The sequence below is a fragment of the Gopherus flavomarginatus genome, chromosome 2, assembly GCF_025201925.1.
Source record: "Gopherus flavomarginatus isolate rGopFla2 chromosome 2, rGopFla2.mat.asm, whole genome shotgun sequence".
In the NCBI taxonomy this organism is placed as follows: domain Eukaryota; kingdom Metazoa; phylum Chordata; order Testudines; family Testudinidae; genus Gopherus; species Gopherus flavomarginatus.
Genome location: NC_066618.1, coordinates 153,111,188 through 153,130,018, shown reverse-complemented (window position 1 = coordinate 153,130,018; position 18,831 = coordinate 153,111,188). Strand labels below are relative to the sequence as shown.

The 18,831-nt window shown below is 53.4% G+C and overlaps 1 protein-coding gene across 2 annotated transcripts in view; it reads left to right on the top strand.

Moving 5' to 3' along the window:
* Window positions 1–6,279: 6,279 nt before the first annotated feature.
* Window positions 6,280–18,831, top strand: part of DBNL (drebrin like) — a 36,729-nt gene continuing 24,177 nt past the window's right edge. For both annotated transcript variants that reach the window (XM_050937509.1, XM_050937508.1), the window contains exons 1-5: window positions 6,280–6,402; window positions 7,973–8,028; window positions 14,295–14,407; window positions 16,668–16,742; window positions 17,756–17,902. In XM_050937509.1, the coding sequence (XP_050793466.1) occupies window positions 6,320–6,402; window positions 7,973–8,028; window positions 14,295–14,407; window positions 16,668–16,742; window positions 17,756–17,902 (474 nt within the window). In that variant the 5' untranslated portion in view covers window positions 6,280–6,319. The remainder of the gene's footprint in view (window positions 6,403–7,972; window positions 8,029–14,294; window positions 14,408–16,667; window positions 16,743–17,755; window positions 17,903–18,831) is intronic.

The window sequence follows — 18,831 nt, the reverse complement described above, 5'->3', positions numbered from 1 at the left end:
CCCAGAGGGAGTGAACCTAACAGGTAATGATCAAGTGATCTCTCTCCTGCCATCCATCTCCACCCTCTGACAAACAGAGGCTAGGGACACAATTCCTTACCCATCCTGGCTAATAGCCATTAATGGACTTAACCTCCATGCATTTATCTGTTTCCTAGAGACTGGCTCCATGGGGTCCCTCACAAACTGGAGACGGTTACTGTGGGTTTGTCTTTAGTATAGCTTATGTACATACTCCACAAACTGAGCATTTGAGCTTGTTCCAGAATCTGGGATGAGCCTATGTTGTGAAAACTGAAATGCTCAAAATAGCACATGCATGTGAATGGACACAGGGTGCTAAAATTAAATTAACCCAGGAGGTCTCAAACTGGGGGTCAGGACCCCTCAGGGGGTCATGAGGTTATTGCTGGGGGTCGTGAGCTGTCAACCTCCACCTCAAACCCCGCTTTGCCTCCAGCATTTATAATACTGTTAAATATATAAAAAAGTGTTTTTAATTTATAAGGGGGGGGTTGCACTCAGAGGTTTGCTGTGTGAAAGAGGTCACCAGTATAAAAGTTTGAGAACCACTGAATTGACCCCTCTGGAGCCTCAGGGAATGTGGGGCGGGGGGGTCTCCCTTGGTAGGGTTGGGAAGGATATTGCTCTTCTCATGTGATCCCTCCCCCAGTGGCTAATTTTAAATGAAGCTACTCTCCCCTGACATGAATCTCCCTGTGGCACTGAAATTAAACATAGACTATAATTTGGCATTTGAGAAGTGAAAGGACTGGTAGCCCTAATGGAAAAGCTAACAGCTTGGCTCTTCTGCAAGCCTCAAACTGCTGAATGAGCTTTAGCGTAGGGAAGGCTGTGCCTCCCAAACAGCCTGGCCCTGCCCCTATCTGACCTCCACCCACTTCCTGCCCCCCAACTGCCTGCCCCCCTCAGAATCCCCGACCCATCCTGCACCTTGTCCCCTCATTGTCCCCCCAGAGACCCACCCCTCACCAACCCCCCACTCGTGCTCCCTGTCCCCTGACCGCCCTGACCCCTGCTGAGTCCTGACAGACCCCCGGAATGCCCATGATCCAATCCCCCCCGTCCCTGTCCCCTGACCGCCCCCCCAACCTCTGCCCCATCCCTGTGCCCTGACTGTCCCCAGGACTACCTGCCCCTTAGCCAACCCCACCCTGGCCCTGGCCCCTTACCCCCCACTTCCCCCTCACCCGGAGCCTCAGCCCATCCAGCAGCGTCCCTCGCCAGCTGCAGCGTGGCTCCAGCGGGGCCCCGGAGCTCCATCCCACTCAGAGCTGCGTGGTAAGGGGGCGGGGCTGCAAGCTCTGGGCTGATCGGAGGGAGCTGAGCTCAGTCTGGAGCCCGCAGCCCTGCTCCCTGACCACGCAGCTCTGAGTGGGGCGGAGCTCAGGGGCCCCGCGGAGCCACGCTGCACCGCTGTTGAGGGATGCTGCTGGAAACGCTGAGGCTCTGGGAGAGGGGCGGAGATGGGGTCGGGTGGGGCTGGGAGCCTCAGCCATTCTCGTGGGGCCCCTGCAGAGCCCGGGGCTTGGGGCCAATTGCCCCACTTGCCCCCACTCTGGGCAGCCCTGAACTGACTCAGATTTGAGCCTGAGTCCCCCTTCTGTCCACACACAAATCAGACTGACTCAGGTCAGCAAGCACTCAGGATCTGGGTTCTAGGATGCTGCTAAGGGGTGGGTCAGAGCCTGAATCCTGCTATGACTTGGGTCCAGGCCCTGTCATTTTGCAGCGTGGACACAACTCAAGCTGCAGACTTGAGTCAGAAGGTCTGTGTAGTGCACTACAGTTGAGTTAACATGGCCACAAGACCTGGGTCCAGCAATTGTAAGCCCAAGTTTATAATGCAGCGTAGATGCTCAAGCATGAGCTTGGAAACACGGAATCTTCAGACCCGGGTTTACAATGCAGTGTAGACATACCTGAAGAAGCCAGCCCCAGTCAACAGTGACCCCACACCTTTTCCAAATAGTGATTTCAGAACCCGATGCACAAAAGCCTAAATAACAAAAGTGATTAAAACCAGACTTGCCAGTGGTTCTGATTTGGCCAGGACTTCCCCTTATATCCGTCCAGGACTGTCTCTTCCTGGGACAACACCCCAGTGCCCCTGTGAGAGCACACAGGGGTCTGAGAGGGCAGGTGGGGCAGTGCGCTGAGGTGGTAGGGGAGCTGGGGCTGACTGCTGTTAGCCAGGTGGATGGGGGAGCCTGAAAGGAAGCTAACTGGGGTGCATGGTGGGCAGGGCCGCCCAGAGGGGGGGCAAGTGGGGCAACATGCCCCAGGCCCCACAGGGGCCCTGCGAGCCCTGGCCTGGCAGCGATCCGGGTCTTCAGCAGCATTTCGGTGGCAGGGGGGCTCCTCAGTGCTGCCGAAGATGCGGAGCGACTGAAGGGCCCCCCGCCGCCGAAGACCCCGACCGCTGCTTGGTGAGTACAAGCGCCGCAGCTCCTCCTCTTTGCCCCAGGTCCCCTGAACCCTCTGGGCCAGGGCCGGCTCCGGGATAAAAGAAAAAAAAACGCTGCGATCGCGATCAGCGGCAGCTCCACCACGCTGCTTTCTTCTTCGGCAGTAATTCGGTGACAGGTCCTTCCCTCCAAGAGGGACCGAGGGACCCGCCGCCAAATTGCCGCTGAAGAGGCCGACGTGCCACCCAGGGCCAGCGCTTCCATTTAGGCAACCTAGGCGGTCACCTAGGGCGCCAGGATTTGGGAGGGCGGCAGACTGCTCCAGTTGACCTCCTGCAGGCGTGCCTGCGGAGGGTCCGCTAGTCCAGCGGCTCCAGTGGAGCATCCGCAGACACGCCTGTGGGAGGTCCACCAGAGCCGCGGGCCCAGTGAGCCGGCCCTGTGCCTAGGACACCAAAAACCCTGGTGCTGCTCCTGATGCCGCCCCTTCCCCTTGGCTGCCCTAAGCACCTGCTTGCTGAGCTGATGCCTGGAGCCGGCCCTGCTCTGGGCGGCCCTGGTGGTGGGTCACAGAAGGCATTTGTTGGGAGGAGGCTGGTGCCAGGACTGCATCCCTTACCTGAAACAGGGGTTGTTGCTGCTGCTGCTCCTCCCTGCTGGGGATTCAGAGAAGTTTCCTGGCTTTTTTTCAGCAGCCCCATGCAGACTGAAGGTGTAATTGCCGTTGTGTGCCCGCCGCCTTCCTGTGGCCCAGCTGGTTCAGGTGATACTAAAAGAAACCAAGCAAAGATATGTAATGAATGACCACAGCTTCCAGCCGTCACAGGTGGGCTAGGGCAATGTTACTGAGTTTGGATCCCTCGGCTGGGGTCAATGCCCTGTTGCTTTGGCGGCTCAGAGGTTCCTCACTCCCCACTCTCATTTCCCATCCAGAAAAGCAACGAATGGCTGCAGTGCAGTAAGGAAAGTCCAGCAGGGCTAGCCTGCAGGCATGTGGGCGCCAGGAGACAGCAAGCTGCTTATGAGCTAAGTCTGCTTCCCTCTCCCCTCCAGTCAAACAACCAGGAGTCCTGCCTATATGGCCACATGCTAGTTCCTCAACTGGGGCAGCAGGAGAATCAGAGTGCCGAGGAGCCTGCGTACGCAAGTGCTAAAGAAACCATATTATCACAGGGACTATGTGTCTGCCCGAGTCTGGGACAAAGATGTGACTCCATGTAGCAGAACTGGCAGTCTCAGGAGTCAGCCCCCGAAAAGCACGAGGGTTTTTTTTTAAGTTACATTTTTTTGGATTGTTTTTTAAATTTTTTTAACTCTCCCCCTCCCCCGACTCCCCACCTCACCCTGGTGTGTGGGACCAGTAATTTTGCCAACTCCCTCAGTGTGGGGATACTGGCCCCTGAAGTGGGAGCTCTCCCAGCTGCCTGATAGCATGGAGCTTCCAGCTGCTCACCAACCCCAACATACTAATTCATCCCCCAGTACCCACATCAATCATGACCATCTCTCAGCCTCACCTCAGTTAGGGTTGGGGGTGTGGTGTTGAGGGTGTCTGGGAGATTGTTGTGGGTGTGTAGGGGGTATCTGGGGGTATAGCAGTGAGGTGTCTGGGGACATTGTAGGGGTTGTGGTGTTGGGGGTGACTGGAAGGTATAGGGGGTGTCTGGGGGGTACAGGAATGAGGTGTCTGGGGATGGTGTGGGGGTTGTGGTGTTGGAGGATGTGTGCGTGTCTGGGGGTGTAGGAATGAGGTGTCTGGTGATGATATGGGGGTGTGGGGTAGGGGGTGTTTGTTGGGGGGCTGGGGGATGTTGCAGGGGTGTGATGTTGGAGGATGTTGTGGAGGTGTAGGAATGAGGTGTCTGGGGACGGTGTTGGAGGCTGTTGTGGGGTGTCTGGGGGGATGTTGCAGGGGTCTCTGGGGGTGTAGGAATGAGGTGTCTGGGGACAGTGTGTGGGGTCTAGGGGGTGTCTGTGGGGGGACAGAGGGATGTTTTGGTAGGGATGTAGGAATGAGGTATGTGGGGACGGACTGGGGGTGTCTGTGGGGTGGATGTGGCAGGGGGTGTCTGGTGGGATATGATGAGGGCTATGGGTGGGTGTCTGGGGTGTGTCTCTGGGGGTGTCTGTGGGGGGGATGTGATGGGGAGCTGAGGGGGGTGTCTGGGGTGTGTGTGTCTGGGGGGGTGTCTGGGGTGTGTGACGCGGGGTGTCTGAGTGTGTGTGTGATGGGGAGCTGTGCGGAGGTGTCTGGGGGTGATGTCTGGGGGGGTGTCTGGGGTGTGTGACGCGGGGTGTCTGGGTGTGTGTGTGATGGGGAGCTGTGCGGAGGTGTCTGGGGGTGATGTCTGGGGGGGTGTCTGGGGTGTGTGTGCGATGGGGAACTGTGCGGGGGTGTCTGGGGTGTGTGTGTCTGGGGGTGATGTCTGGGGTGTCTGTGGGGGTGTCTGTGGGGGGGATGTGATGGGGAGCTGAGGGGGGTGTCTGGGGTGTGTGTGTCTGGGGGTGATGTCTGGGGTGTCTGTGGGGGGGATGTGATGGGGAGCTGAGGGGGGTGTCTGGGGGTGATGTCTGGGGGGGTGTCTGGGGTGTGTGACGCGGGGTGTCTGGGTGTGTGTGCGATGGGGAGCTGAGGGGGGTGTCTGGGGTGTGTGAGATGGGGAGCTGTGCGGGGGTGTCTGGGGGTGATGTCTGGGGGGGTGTCTGGGGTGTGTGACGCGGGGTGTCTGGGTGTGTGTGCGATGGGGAGCTGAGGGGGGTGTCTGGGGTGTGTGAGATGGGGAGCTGTGCGGGGGTGTCTGGGGGTGATGTCTGGGGGGGTGTCTGGGGTGTGTGACGCGGGGTGTCTGGGTGTGTGTGCGATGGGGAGCTGAGGGGGGTGTCTGGGGTGTGTGAGATGGGGAGCTGTGCGGGGGTGTCTGGGGGTGATGTCTGGGGGGGTGTCTGGGGTGTGTGACGCGGGGTGTCTGGGTGTGTGTGCGATGGGGAGCTGAGGGGGGTGTCTGGGGTGTGTGTGTCTGGGGGTGATGTCTGGGGTGTCTGTGGGGGGGATGTGATGGGGAGCTGAGGGGGGTGTCTGGGGGTGATGTCTGGGGGGGTGTCTGGGGTGTGTGACGCGGGGTGTCTGGGTGTGTGTGCGATGGGGAGCTGAGGGGGGTGTCTGGGTGTGTGTGTGATGGGGAGCTGTGCGGGGGTGTCTGGGGGTGATGTCTGGGGGGGTGTCTGGGGTGTGTGACGCGGGGTGTCTGGGTGTGTGTGCGATGGGGAGCTGTGCGGGGGTGTCTGGGGGTGATGTCTGGGGGGGTGTCTGGGGTGTGTGACGCGGGGTGTCTGGGTGTGTGTGCGATGGGGAGCTGTGCGGGGGTGTCTGTGGGATGGATGTGGTAGGGGGTGTCTGGTGGGATATGATGAGGGCTATGGGTGGGTGTCTGGGGGGTGTCTGGGGGTGTCTGTGGGGGGGATGTGATGGGGAGCTGAGGGGGGTGTCTGGGTGTGTGTGCGATGGGGAGCTGTGCGGGGGTGTCTGGGGGTCATGTCTGGGGGGGTGTCTGGGGTGTGTGACGCGGGGTGTCTGGGTGTGTGTGCGATGGGGAGCTGTGCGGGGGTGTCTGGGGGTTTCTGGGGCGCTGTGCCACGGGGGGTGTCTGTGGGGGTGTCTGTGGGGGGGATGTGATGGGGAGCTGAGGGGGGTGTCTGGGGTGTGTGTGTCTGGGGGGGTGTCTGGGGTGTGTGTGCGATGGGGAGCTGTGCGGGGGTGTCTGGGGGTTTCTGGGGCGCTGTGCCACGGGGGGTGTCCGGTTGCTCGGGGCCGGCCCGTGGCTTTGCCCGCCCCCTACGGCCCCTCCCCATCGCGGCGCGGTCGGGAGGAGCCGGAAGGCTGAGGCGGCTCCATGGCGCTGAACCTGAGCAGGAACGGGCCGGCGCTGCAGGAGGCCTATGGCCGGGTGGTGGCCGCGGGGAGCCCGACTGACTGGTGAGGGGCCGGGTCCTCTCCCCCGGGGCCCCCACTCTGCCCCCTCCCCGGGACCGGCCCCGCCCCCATTCACCCCCCCCCGCCGGGTCCCCTCCCCCACGGCCCCCACTCTGCCCCCGCCCCGGGACCGGCCCCGCCCCGCCCCGCCCCGCCCCCATTCAAACACCCCCGCCGGGTCCCCTCCCCCACGGCCCCCACTCTGCCCCCTCACCGGGACCGGCCCCGCCCCCATTCACACCCCCCCGCCGGGTCCCCTCCCCCACGGCCCCCACTCTGCCCCCTCCCGGGGACCGGCCCCGCCCCCGCCCCCATTCACACCCCCCCGCCGGGTCCCCTCCCCCACGGCCCCCACTCTGCCCCCTCCCCGGGACCGGCCCCGGCCCCGCCCCCGCCCCCATTCACACACCCCCCGCCGGGTCCCCTCCCCCACAGCCCCCACTCTGTCCCCTTCCCGGGGACCCCCCCCGCCGGGTCCCCTCCCCCACAGCCCCCACCCTGCCCCCTCCCCGGGACTGGCCCCGCCCCCGCCCCCATTCACACACCCCCCGCCGGGTCCCCTCCCCCACAGCCCCCACTCTGCCCCCTCCCGGGGACCGGCCCCGCCCCCGCCCCCATTCACACCCCCCCGCCGGGTCCCCTCCCCCACGGCCCCCACTCTGCCCCTTCCCCGGGACTGGCCCTGCCCCCATCCACCCCCCACCCGCCGGGCCCCCCACTGCTGGGGACCGGCCCCACCCCCATTCACACTCCCCCGCCGGGTCCCCTCCCACACGGCCCCCACTCTGTCCCCCTCCCTGCCCCCATCCAGTCCGCCGGGTCTCCTTTCTCCTCCTCCTTCCCCCGCCGGCCTCCCCTTTCTTGGCTCTGTTCCCTCTTCTGTCCTCCATCCATCCCCACTGCTCGGGACTGGCTCTGCCCCCACCCCCGATCCAGCCTGCTACCCCCCGACTGGCTCTGTGCCACACCCTCCTGGGCTCCCCCTCCCTGAGACCAGCCCTGTCCCCGCCTGGCCCCCCACTCTCGGGGACTGGGCCCTCCCCCTTGTACCATCCCCACACCCCAGCAGGACTGGGACCTCCCCAGAAACCCTCCCCTCAGCTCAGAATGGCTCACTTCCTCTTCCCTCGTGGTAGGGCATGGGGTGGGGGTGATGGAGATGCAGATGGGGGGTGGGCTTGCTGGGGCAGGGTGTGGCTGTAGGGCCTCAGGGCAAGGGAGGCACGTGTGAGTCATGTTAGCATAGATGGCGCTGGGGCCATGCTGGTTGGGGTGGCGTGGCACCAGCTGTGGGTTAGTGGTTGGAGAAGGGTATGTGTTTGGCAAGCAAGTGGGTTGCTGTAGGAGATGAGTGGTGGGGAAGTGGATGGCTGCCAGAATAACACAAGAGGGGATGGGATGTGGTGGGGATTGTATAGCATCTGGGATGGCATATGAAGAAGGGAGTGACACAATCAAGATGGGGCTAGCATCTGCTCTGGGGAGATGGGAGAGAGGGTGCAGCAGGAGGCTGGGCTGGTGAGGAATAATGGTGCATTGGTTACTAAAATGTCACCCCTACGCTTTATTTCAGGGCTTTGTTTACCTATGAAGGCAACAGTAACGACCTGCGAGTGGCTGGCACTGGAGGTGAGTGCATCTGGGGAAGGCCACCCTCTATGTTGGGCAGCTGTGCCTGTTTGGGGTCAGGATGGGTCCTTGGTTGCTGAGTGTGTGCGAGGAAGGTGGTATGGTTTAGCTTGACATGGTCGTGATGTCTGTTCAGCTTCGTTACCCGGTTCTGGCTGTTGGTGTCCTGTGTTTGTATGGAATAGCTCTGGGGATGGAGATTCTGCTTCTTCTTTCACCTCAGTTGCTTAACAAAGGACATCCCTTTCTGGGGCTGTGATGTCAGCCCGTTACTGCTTGCTCGGACTCACGGAAGTCATTGTGAAGAGTCCTGGATTAGACCCTGGGACACGTACTATTGGAGGTAAGGTGAAAATGCACCTTAGCTTTTTCAGTGATCCAGTAACAGTGCCTGGGGGTGATGCTTTTTCAATGAAGAGGTGCAGCGTAAAAGCAGAAAGAGTGGCAGTTGGTAGGGGACTGTGATGTCACGTGTAACATGAAGGCAAGTTTCAATCACTCTCAAAACAGCCTTGGCTCATTTTCTTTTCCTTCCTCTTTTGTATGGGTTTTTCTGTTGGTTTTTTTTAAAAGAAACTTGAATTTTAACACAACTAGGGTTAATGCACTAGAAAGGTAGCACAGCCACGCACCCTAAAGTCAAGGTGACTTGTGACAATAATTCCGACTTACTGTCCATATAGAGTATTTTCTGATTTGAGTTTCCCTGTTTCATGTAACACTTAATATCTTGCTGATTTCCACATGAAAACATACTAATTTACAGCTGAGAGTGGTAAACTGTAGGTCCGACCAACATACATCTTAAAAGCAAGGAAATTAGTATTTGTATCATTTCGTCTGTGTTCCATTCGTCAGTTTCCTTTCCCAACCTCATGTTTTCCTTTCACATACCCTGTATCGCCACATACAGCAGCTAACAGGCACCCTTGAATGCCAACCATGTTCACTGGTTATATGTTTATGTGACTAACACAGGGTTGGTGTGACCTTTTGAAATTGTCTCGTACGTAGCTCTGTGTGTGGTTTTGAATTGGCTGCAAAATGAAGGGCAGTGTCGCTCTGCACATGGTAGCTGAAGGATGGTTTTTTTGTCGTCTTCAGGAAACCCATGAAGGGGTGATGTGTGGCTGTTAGTGATGGTTCCCGGTATAGTACTTTTTTTGTAGACATTGCAGAACTAAAATCTGTCTTGATGTCGTGTGTTTATGATTAGCGTTAAGACTATATATGGCTGCCCAGGATGCGAGCGGAGGTATAAGGGCCATGGTGGTCAAAGAGAGGCATTTGAAGTTGAGAATGAGTGGAGTGTAGATAGAGCCGCTTATTTACCCTGCTTTTTAAAGTTCATGCAACTAGGAACCTTAACTCCAAATTAATAAGTATTTTTATTTCAGGGATTGGACAGGTTTGTAATAAATGTGTATCGTTGATAGTTATTCACATGGCTAACTAGCAACGTGGCCTCTGCTGATTGGGGCCTTGATATCTCCTATGCCCTCTGCAGAACTGCGCTCCTTGCCCGTGTTTTCTCACACGGGCACACCCCATGCAGCCATGCTCCCTCCCATGCCACCCTACTTGTCTACCACGATCAGATTTTAAACATTGGCACATTAGATGCATTCACTTTCCTGAGGCCCTAGGAGATCCGTAGCAGTCCAGTCAAGCAAGCATCCTCCAGTCTGCCAAACTAGGACTCCCCTCTGGAGAACAGCAGGTTTGTCTCGGGGAGAAACTGCTCAGCTGGTAACTGCAACTCTTCCTCTCCTTGTCCCTGCCTGTTCCGTGATAGCAGTAGGGGCAGGCAGAGAGGAATACTTGTAGCTGGAGGTCCCGCAGTAGAGGAGCTAAGAGCTCTTCACTCAGCTTCTCCCACCCACAGCTGAGCTCCTGAGTGAGAGAAACCTGTCAGACTGGGAATCTCTTCCTGAGGTTTCACAGTTAGGGAGGGGCATAGGTGAAGAAAGGAGCCAAGGAACTTGGCAGCACAGCTGAGCTGCCAGGACCCCACTTTTCCAAGCCCGATTTTCGGATGCTTTTATTTTAGAGGTCTCCCCATCCCATTAAATTGCCTTCCAGACAAAGGGATAATTATCTTCATTTCAGTGAGTGAAAATATTCATAAGGCAAAGGACATAATGTTCTATTTGAAATGGGGCTAAGGGAGTAGGTCCTCTGGAACGGAGAATCTGGAAGGTCACTTCTTAGCCTGGCTCTCCCTCTCTGCTTTACAGCCCCACTGCCAGCCTTTGTGCTTGGCTCCCGTCATGTTTCTGCCCCAACCCAATAGCTGAATTTTGGGCCTAGGCTGCACCCACATCTTTCTTCACTGATTTAGTTAGGCTCACAATTGATGAACCGCAGGGTGCTCTCTGTAGCTCCTTCTTACTAACAAGGCTAAGATATGGTGGGAGAAGACGGAAGCTGAAATCCAGACTCGAGATTGGAACTCTCCTACAGAGGCAGCTTGACCCCTGTTACTTTGAAAATGGAAGTTGCTGACAAAGCTGAGTGGCTCTGTTGGCTTTCCTTGCCTGATGACATAAGGTGGTTACAACTCGTTACTTTTGATTTTAAAGGTCAGCGGTGTTCTGGATCTGAGATGTTATCAGTGTATGTGAAAAGTTTGGTGGTTGTGAGGACAAGGGTTATGTGTTAAGAGGAAACCCCCTAGATGTGAGATTGTCAAGACAGCTGCAAAAGGGAGAATTTCTTAACTTTTCTTCTGTACAAGCTAGTGAGTAAAAACAGATTCTGAAAACATCACATGGAAAATTTGTCATCTTAAATGACTGGGTTAAATTTGGAGACTGAGTAGAACTATTTAATTGTGGGTAAAATAGGGATTTTAGTCCTGCTTCAAGTGCAAATCTAAATGCAACCTTCATTCTGGAATTGCTACCAATGCCTGATGATTAATATGCAACTCATGCATTTTGTGGTGGCTAAATGTGGTTGAGCCAACACTGCAGGAGGAACCTTCGATGGTGAAATTTTGCTGACATGTGAGCACTTGATTACTACTCCAGTATTAATGTTGTAGTCATGCAGGGCTGTCGGGGGAGGGAGAGGGGGCAAGTGGGGCAATTTGCCCCGGGCCCCACAGGAGCCCCCACGAGAATATAATATTCTACCGTATTGCAACTTTTTTTTTATGGAAGGGGCCCCCAAAATTGCTTTGCCCTAGGTCCCCTGAATCCTCTGGGTGGCCCTGTACTCATGGTAGTTTTTAGCATTTAATTGTAAGTGGAGAGGTATCATGGGTAATGTTGCACTTTCTATTCTAAGTCCCTCTTGTCACACTCTCATCCCTTTCAACTTCTGGGCTGAGATATCCAAGGCTTGGCCACTGCCTGAGGGTGAATTTTCGTTTTCCTTTTAAAGTTTGAATATCAGCTGTTTGGTGGGAGGGGACATGTGCTTTTCCCATGATGTAACTTCTTGACAAGAATTTTTTTGAGAAGCCATACACACGCAACAGCTAGAAGCAGGGAAACTGAAGTTGAAATTTGGCAGGGAAGGCCTTTGTGAGTCCTGTGAAAATGAGCTTTGAAAACCTTGTGCTGCACAAGCTCAGTTGAATTTCGCCCATGTGCTAACCTCATAAAATGGGACATTGAAGAAGACCAGCCTGACCGCACATGTGCAGCTAAGTCAGCCCTGCATGTGGTCCTTGTAAGGTGAATAGGGAACAAAGGACAGTTCCCATGCATAGGAGGCGCCCTGCTTTGATGCACCTTAGGAGCTTTGCTGCTGAGGGGCTTCTTCCTGGTGGCCGCCGGTAAGCGTGTTGGTTGTTCTGCTGCGGTCTAGGCCAGTAATTTTCGGATGCTCAAAATTCTCTTGAGGCTGGTGTCTGGATATTAAGATGCCAGATATTAAGTTTCACTGTTAATGAAGCAGTAAGGCTGCACTCAAAAGCCAGAAAAGGACAAAGTTAATGTTGCCCGCGTAGTCTTAACTCCACATCTTTGTGCGTAAACTGCATTCTGGCACTGTTCTGTTAGTCCAGACCATCTCTCAAATGATATCATAGCATAGGCTTATCCCATCTTTTTACTGCAACTGTGGGTCCATGTGTAACATCCACAGCACTGCTCTGTGTATGACAGACTGCAGACATGGCAGTTTTTTATAGGAAAAGTACCTAACAAACTCTTCTTACACAACAGAGTAACCACAGTAATGGTGAAAATCTGGTGTATAGAAACCACCTACGTTTGCAGCTAATTTAGCTGCATAGTGGAGTGTCTCGTGCCCTCTTACACCTACAAATCACACTGCTGTGGGTGCTGCTGGCTGACAAGAAACCGGTTGTGCTGACCAGATATCTGTGCAGGGAGCTTGGGGGAAGCTGGCTTTCCTGTTTGTGTGTGTGCATGTTCTCTTATTTTGAGCTTGCTGCTAAAATGAAATGGGAGGAAGGAACACGCAGCTGGAGACTTTGTCAAGCTGGTCTAGTTTCAGTTTAAACAGGAGCCCCTTCAAGAAGCCCCATCCAAAGAGGTGACCGGTGTTCATTCCTGAGCCTCTGTTCCTGCCACGTTCGCCTATGCATATTACTTTAAGGAATCTGGATCCCACTGGAATCAGTGATAACTCCCATTGACTTTAATGGGACCAGGATGTGCCCATTACTGTTTCAATACAACTTCATGTACAAACTTGTGTGTAGAGTTTAGAGCCATCTGCTACTGCTTTGAAAACAGTCACTGTATTGAAATATTTAATTACAATGAAATGCCTTGGAATATATGTCCATTTATGGTAAGAGTGGTTTTCATTTGACATACTTTTTATTTTAGACCCTGTAGGAATCTGGCCTCTTTCCAGGTGAAATGTGAAGGGATGTTTTTAAGGATGCCAGGGCTCTGAAGAGGTCCTGCTTCTTCCATATGATCCATAAAATTGCAAACTCTAGCAGAGCTGTGTGGATTTGTTGGTTTAGGTGGAGGCCTCTAACCAGGAGCTGAGTTTGTTCTGACTGCTCATGGCCACACAGTAGGAGACATCTCCCCATCTCACCAAGGGCTGAGTTTCAGGAGTGGGGACTGTATACATCCACAGATAGGACTCTCATCGGGGGCTGTGCTTGTTCTGTGTGTCCATGTGCACTGATGGAGGACTCACACCGGCCGGTGATCTGTTCTCTTCAAGAGCGTGGGAAGTCTTGCCATAATGTCTAGTGGAGATTGGGGCATGAACAAGAGTGAGCTGGCTGAAGCTGGGCCTGGACAGGACTGAGGTGAAGATGGTGGGTTGGGGGAATCAGCTGGAGGAGATGATGGAAGTAATATCGGCCTCTTTGATTGGAGGAGTACTTCCACCATTCATTAATGATGTTTGCAGCTTAGGGGTGACTCTCGGCCCCAAGTTGCTGTTTGATGATTTCAGCAGTAACCCTGTCAGCTTTTTACCATCTGTGTTTGGCTTGGAGGTTGGTCCTTTTCTTTCGGATGTTGTTCAGGCCTTTGTCATCTCGGTGAGGCTATTGTCATGCACACTATGTGGGGCTGCACCTTAGAGCCATTCTGCTGGGAACAAGTGACAGCAGTGCTGTAGGATCAGCTTTGGCTGCCCATTGGTCTTAGAGTGGAGCTCAAGATGTTGGTGATGACCGCTAAAGCTCTAAGTGGCCTGGAACTGGCCTCCTTGAGGAATCTCCCCTCTCCCAGCCCATACTGCCACAGCTATGGTCAGCGGGGGTGCTCAAACTGGATCCGCCTCATTATAGAAGAGAGAGGTGGCTGGCAAGGCATTCTCTGTGAGAGCTCCAGGACTCTGGAACTTGCTGTCCTGCCTTGGTCTGAAAAAGCCCAACTCTGGCTTTCAGTGCACACTGCAAGAGACACCTGCTTGGCAAGGCTCTGGAGGAAAAGCTCAGGGTCTTCCTAGATGATGAAAGCTGGCTTCCCTCCTGAGTTCCTGTGGAACTGGTTTCAGCCTTGCTGAGGTTTAATTGTATTTCTTATGTGGTTATGTTAGTGTGCCTGGGGCCTTGGATAGATGTCTTTAGTATTTTTTTATAACCTCATTTGATAGGAATAAGAAACAGAAGCAGACAAACTTTCAGGTCCCATTATCATGGACACAACACTGTTGATGAAGGCTGCTGACAATTCAGTTTTATTTTCTCAACAGTTTGTTTCTTAGTTGGAGGGGCGCTCATGGTAATTTTTCCTCTTCTCAAGACTGAGATGGTTGGATCAATCTCACTCTGCGTATCTCTCTCCCTTTCTATCTCTGTGGAAATAACTGTACAGATGGCGGCCTGGAGGAGCTGGTGGAGGAGCTCAACAGTGGTAAGGTGATGTACGCTTTCTGTCGGGTAAAGGATCCCAATTCTGGCCTTCCCAAGTACGTCATCATCAATTGGGTAAGTAGAGATGGACTGTTTCTGTTAGAATGTGGAGCCTTAGGTACATGTTTGATTCTCTCTCTAGGTGGGAAAGGATACACCCTTGAACCAGAGCTGCCAGCATCTAGAAAGCTAAGGCTGCGATTATGTCATGGAATCCATGACTTCCATTGACCTCTGTGACATCTCCTGCCCTGGGCCTGGAGCTCCCAGCCAACCCTCCTCCGCAGCTCCTGCCCTGCTGGGGGGACCCTGCAGCTGCCTAGCTGCAGCGGTTGGCTAGGAGACCCCACAGGCAGGGGGAACCCAGAGCTTCCACTCACTGCAGCGGTGGGGGGACCGAGAGCCCCAGCAGCAGTGGGTGCTGATCTGCCTCCCCATTTTGTCTCAGATATTTTTGGTAAAAAGTCAGGGACAGGTCACGGGCTTCCGTGAATTTTTGTTTATTGCCCGTGACCTGTCCCTGACTTTTTACTAAAAATATCCGTGACAAAAACTTTGCCCTATAGATAGCTAATGCTTGGAATGCCTTCGGGGCCAGAGTGAAACTTCCCGAAAAACACATGCAAATCTCTAGTGCACTGCAAACTGCTAAGAATTCAGATGAACAAAATGGGGAGATGTTCCTAGGCCTTCTGAGGTGCTCTCTTCTTGTTAAGAGGATAAGAACTGGCATACTAGGTCAAACCAGTCCTTTTAGCCCATTATCGTATCTCCAACAGTGACCAGTACCAGAGCTTCAGGGGGAGTGTACAGAACAGGGCAGTTGTCGTGATCCACCCATCTTCCCCTCCCCATTTCTGGCAGTCAGATTTAGGGACATCCAGAACATGGGATGCATCTCTGACCTTCTTGGCTAATAGCCACTGATGGACCTGTCCTCCATGAACTTATCCAGTTCTTTTTTGAACACAGTTATACTTTGGTCATCATGGCACAGTTCCACAGATTAATTGTATGTTGTGTGAAAAAGTATTTCCTCTTTCTTGTATTAAACCTGCTGCCTGCTAATTTCATGGAGTGACCTCTGTTTTTTTGTATTGTGGGAAAGGGAAAATAACACTTCCCTATTCATTTTTTTCCCCACGCCATTCATGATTTTATAGACTTTCTATCATTGCTCCCCCCTTAATTATCTCTCTTTAAGCTAAACAGTCCTAATATTTTTAGTGTCTCCTCATATGGAAGCCATTCCATACCCTCGATCATCTTTGCTGCCCTTCACTGAACCTTGTCAATTTCAACTATATCCTTTTGAGATGGGCTGACCAGAATTGGACACAGTATTCAAGGTGTGGGCACACCATGGATTATTATGGTAGTTAAACTAGCAGTAAATATTATTGGATTATTTAGGTTAAGGTTATTAAGGCTGTAAATATCTTGGAAATAACCTCTCTAGAGCATTATAGCTAGAATAAAATGTTTGAAAATGAGGAAAAATTGGAGTTGTGATTCCACAGACAGAGCATGCACGGCGCTGTTCTTTATTCTGTATAGGTTGTTGTACTGCACTCATATCTGAGCACCTTCCAGCAGTACAGTGGAAGCCATGTGACGACACGTCTGCCATGTGTTGTTTGTTCTCTCAACCCTCTCGCCGGGGGAGAAGCCTATGCAGTGGAGTATCTTGTTTTGGGAGGGTTTTAGGTATTTTGAAATGTACGTGTTGCTTAGTATTGATGTTAGAAGGCCAGTCAAAGAAGGTGCCTGCGCTTGCAGCAGAAGGTGGTGAGTTTGTGATGGTCCTTATTGCAGATACACCCACCAATCCGTGAGTGTTACAGGTCCCCCTCTGGGCCTGATCCAGGGGAAAATGCAAGTCTGTTGCAGCTCCACCTTTGGCACCTTGGCTGTTGGGCTCAAGCTGTAGCAGCTCCTGCTTTCAGCCGTTGAGGTTCTCAGTTGAATCCCTGGTGTGTCAGCTAAGATGGCAGTCAGGTTTACAGGCCCAGTGTCCAGGAGTAGGATCCTGTTCCCGAGGAACCAGGCACTGGTAGCTCTTGAGAAGGTTAGCAGAGAGGGAGTCTGCCACTTGGATGCTTCTTTTACATTCATCTCTTACATTCCTCTCCTTCGCTTTAAGTAATGCTGCCAGAGCTTTACCATGGGCACGCAGCATCTCTTCCCCTCAATCTGGCCTCCACCTCACCCTAGCATGGGTGATAGCTGTGATGTCCTGTTTCAAGGAGCCATGGGGGGAAGGGGCCCTTGTCTGAATAGAGTGCTACACAGTCCTTGAGATGAGGTTCTAGGTACTGATGGTTTCTCTTTGCAGACTGGCGAAGGCGTGAATGATGTGAGAAAAGGAGCTTGTGCCAGCCATGTCAGCACCATAGCAAACTTCTTAAAGGTACAAGCATGTTTTTATGATGATCTCCCTGGACCCTCCCTTTGCTGTTGTTTGGCCTCCCTATTATGCCAGATCTGCAGCGCTGGCTTTTTGCCCTTCCTGCTGGGAAAGGCCCGAGGGAGGTACAGCAAGTATTTCAGGACTCTGGCCACTCCATATTTACAGCCTGGGATCTTCCCGGGTGAGCATGGGCTTCTCCTGGAACAGAAACACAGCAAAATGCCACAGCAGGGTGTGTGTTAAAATGGCGATGGCACTCAGCTGAGTCCCCTTAACCACTTGTGAATGAACCTGTTGAGCATCCTGTGGGGGCTTGTTGCTGGTAGACACGTTCTTCTAAGTTTCTTTGAGAACCAATATGTTTTAGGGGGTTTTCCCGATGAAAAATAGTTCCTGATGGAAAAAGAGACCACACGGGAGGGGAGAGCTACAAACACCCTTTCTCTCTTACGTTGTGGGTATTTACCTGTTAGATTAACAGTTCTCCCTCATATCTGGCAGCCCTTTGAGCTGCAACTTGTGAGCAAATGGCTTCTTTAAACCCTACTTTCAGTGCAGTAACGTGTCATGTCTCCTTCTGCCCTCTCTCTTTCAGTCCCTTGACCTTGGGGTTCCTTTATCCTTGCTGTTTTAGATTCAGTATTGAGTCCAGAAACTTGTGGCTCAGGTCTCTAAAGTGAAAGTTCAGGTCAACATCCTCTTCAGGAGCTCGAGGAGAATAAGTGACAGCAGCAGCCTGACCATGCCACTTCACACTCCATGAAGTGTGGGACCAGATCCTAATGACTCCCTTTGCCTCTCCCTTTCTTCCCCTCTGTGGGGGTCGTACAAAAGGCAGCCAGAGGGATTGGAGGCCTCTGTTCCCTTAGGAAGTGTTTGCCCCGCACATGCAGTGGTGAAATCAGGCCATTCTGCTCTTGGGTGACAGTGTGTGTCTTTGAGCAGAAGGACGTCGTCCTTTAGCCCTCGGAATCAAGTTTCTCATAACTGTGCTGCTCTTTTTCTCTGCCCAGGGCGCCCATGTGACGATAAATGCTCGGGCGGAGGAGGATGTGGAACCTGACTCAATCATGGAGAAAGTTGCCAAGGCTTCTGGCGCAAACTACAACTTCCATAAAGAAAGTAGCAGGTTCCAGGATTCAGGCCCTCAGACGCCAGTGGTGAGTTCCTGGGACCTTTCTAAGTAACCTTTGCACCCCTGGGCTGCAGGGACAGCAGGGATCTAGCTACCAGTATCTCAACTGTGTGGCAAGTAGGGCTGCTCAACTCTGATCCTGGTGTGCCGGCTGATCCTGGTGTGAAGGTGCACTTGTCCTGGAAGCTAGCTGTGGTATTCTTCATGGCCTCACCCTCTATATCTCAGAACTTCTTTCTCTGGAGCTGATGGCTAGTGCCAGGATGAAATGAGAGACCAGCCTCAGTGTATTGTCTATAGTGACTCCAAAGCAACAACACTGGAATTTCTAAAGCACCCCTCCCAAGATGTTAGAGTTCACATGTGTCAGCCCACAAAAATTAGCGTAAGAGCAAATTCTTTTCAATTTCAAACATCGATTTTTGTGCTTTCACTTTTCAAACACTGCACAGGCATCAGTTCATCTGAACACTAGAAAAGATCCACACTCAGTACGTCAGGGTCAGGTTGCTGACCGTCTCAGCTTGGTCACTGAATGGTGTTTTCTTGGTCATCTTAATCATCCGTGTCTTGGTGCTGTTTCATTGCTATTTGTGTCTGTCTTCCTTTCTCTTGTTGTTGAAGATCCTTTGCTGATCTTGTGATGAGCTCTCAGCTTCTTAGCTTCCCGGGGGCTAGGGGAAGACCTATTCTTCAAATATCTATATATTTACCACTATCTTTTTCCTTTTGGGTAATTTCCCTCCCTTATCCTGCCAGTTTTGTCTGTCTCTAAAATGCAACTTTCAAATTACAACTTCCTGTCTCTTACTGGGCCAGACTTCAGGGTTTGGCTCATGTGGAGTTATAAACTGGCTTTCAACATTCCATTGGACTTTCCCTTTCCAGGGCCCTCTCCAAGGTTGGGGGAATGTGGAGACCACATCGCCGATTGTACAGAAGCAGCCACTTAAT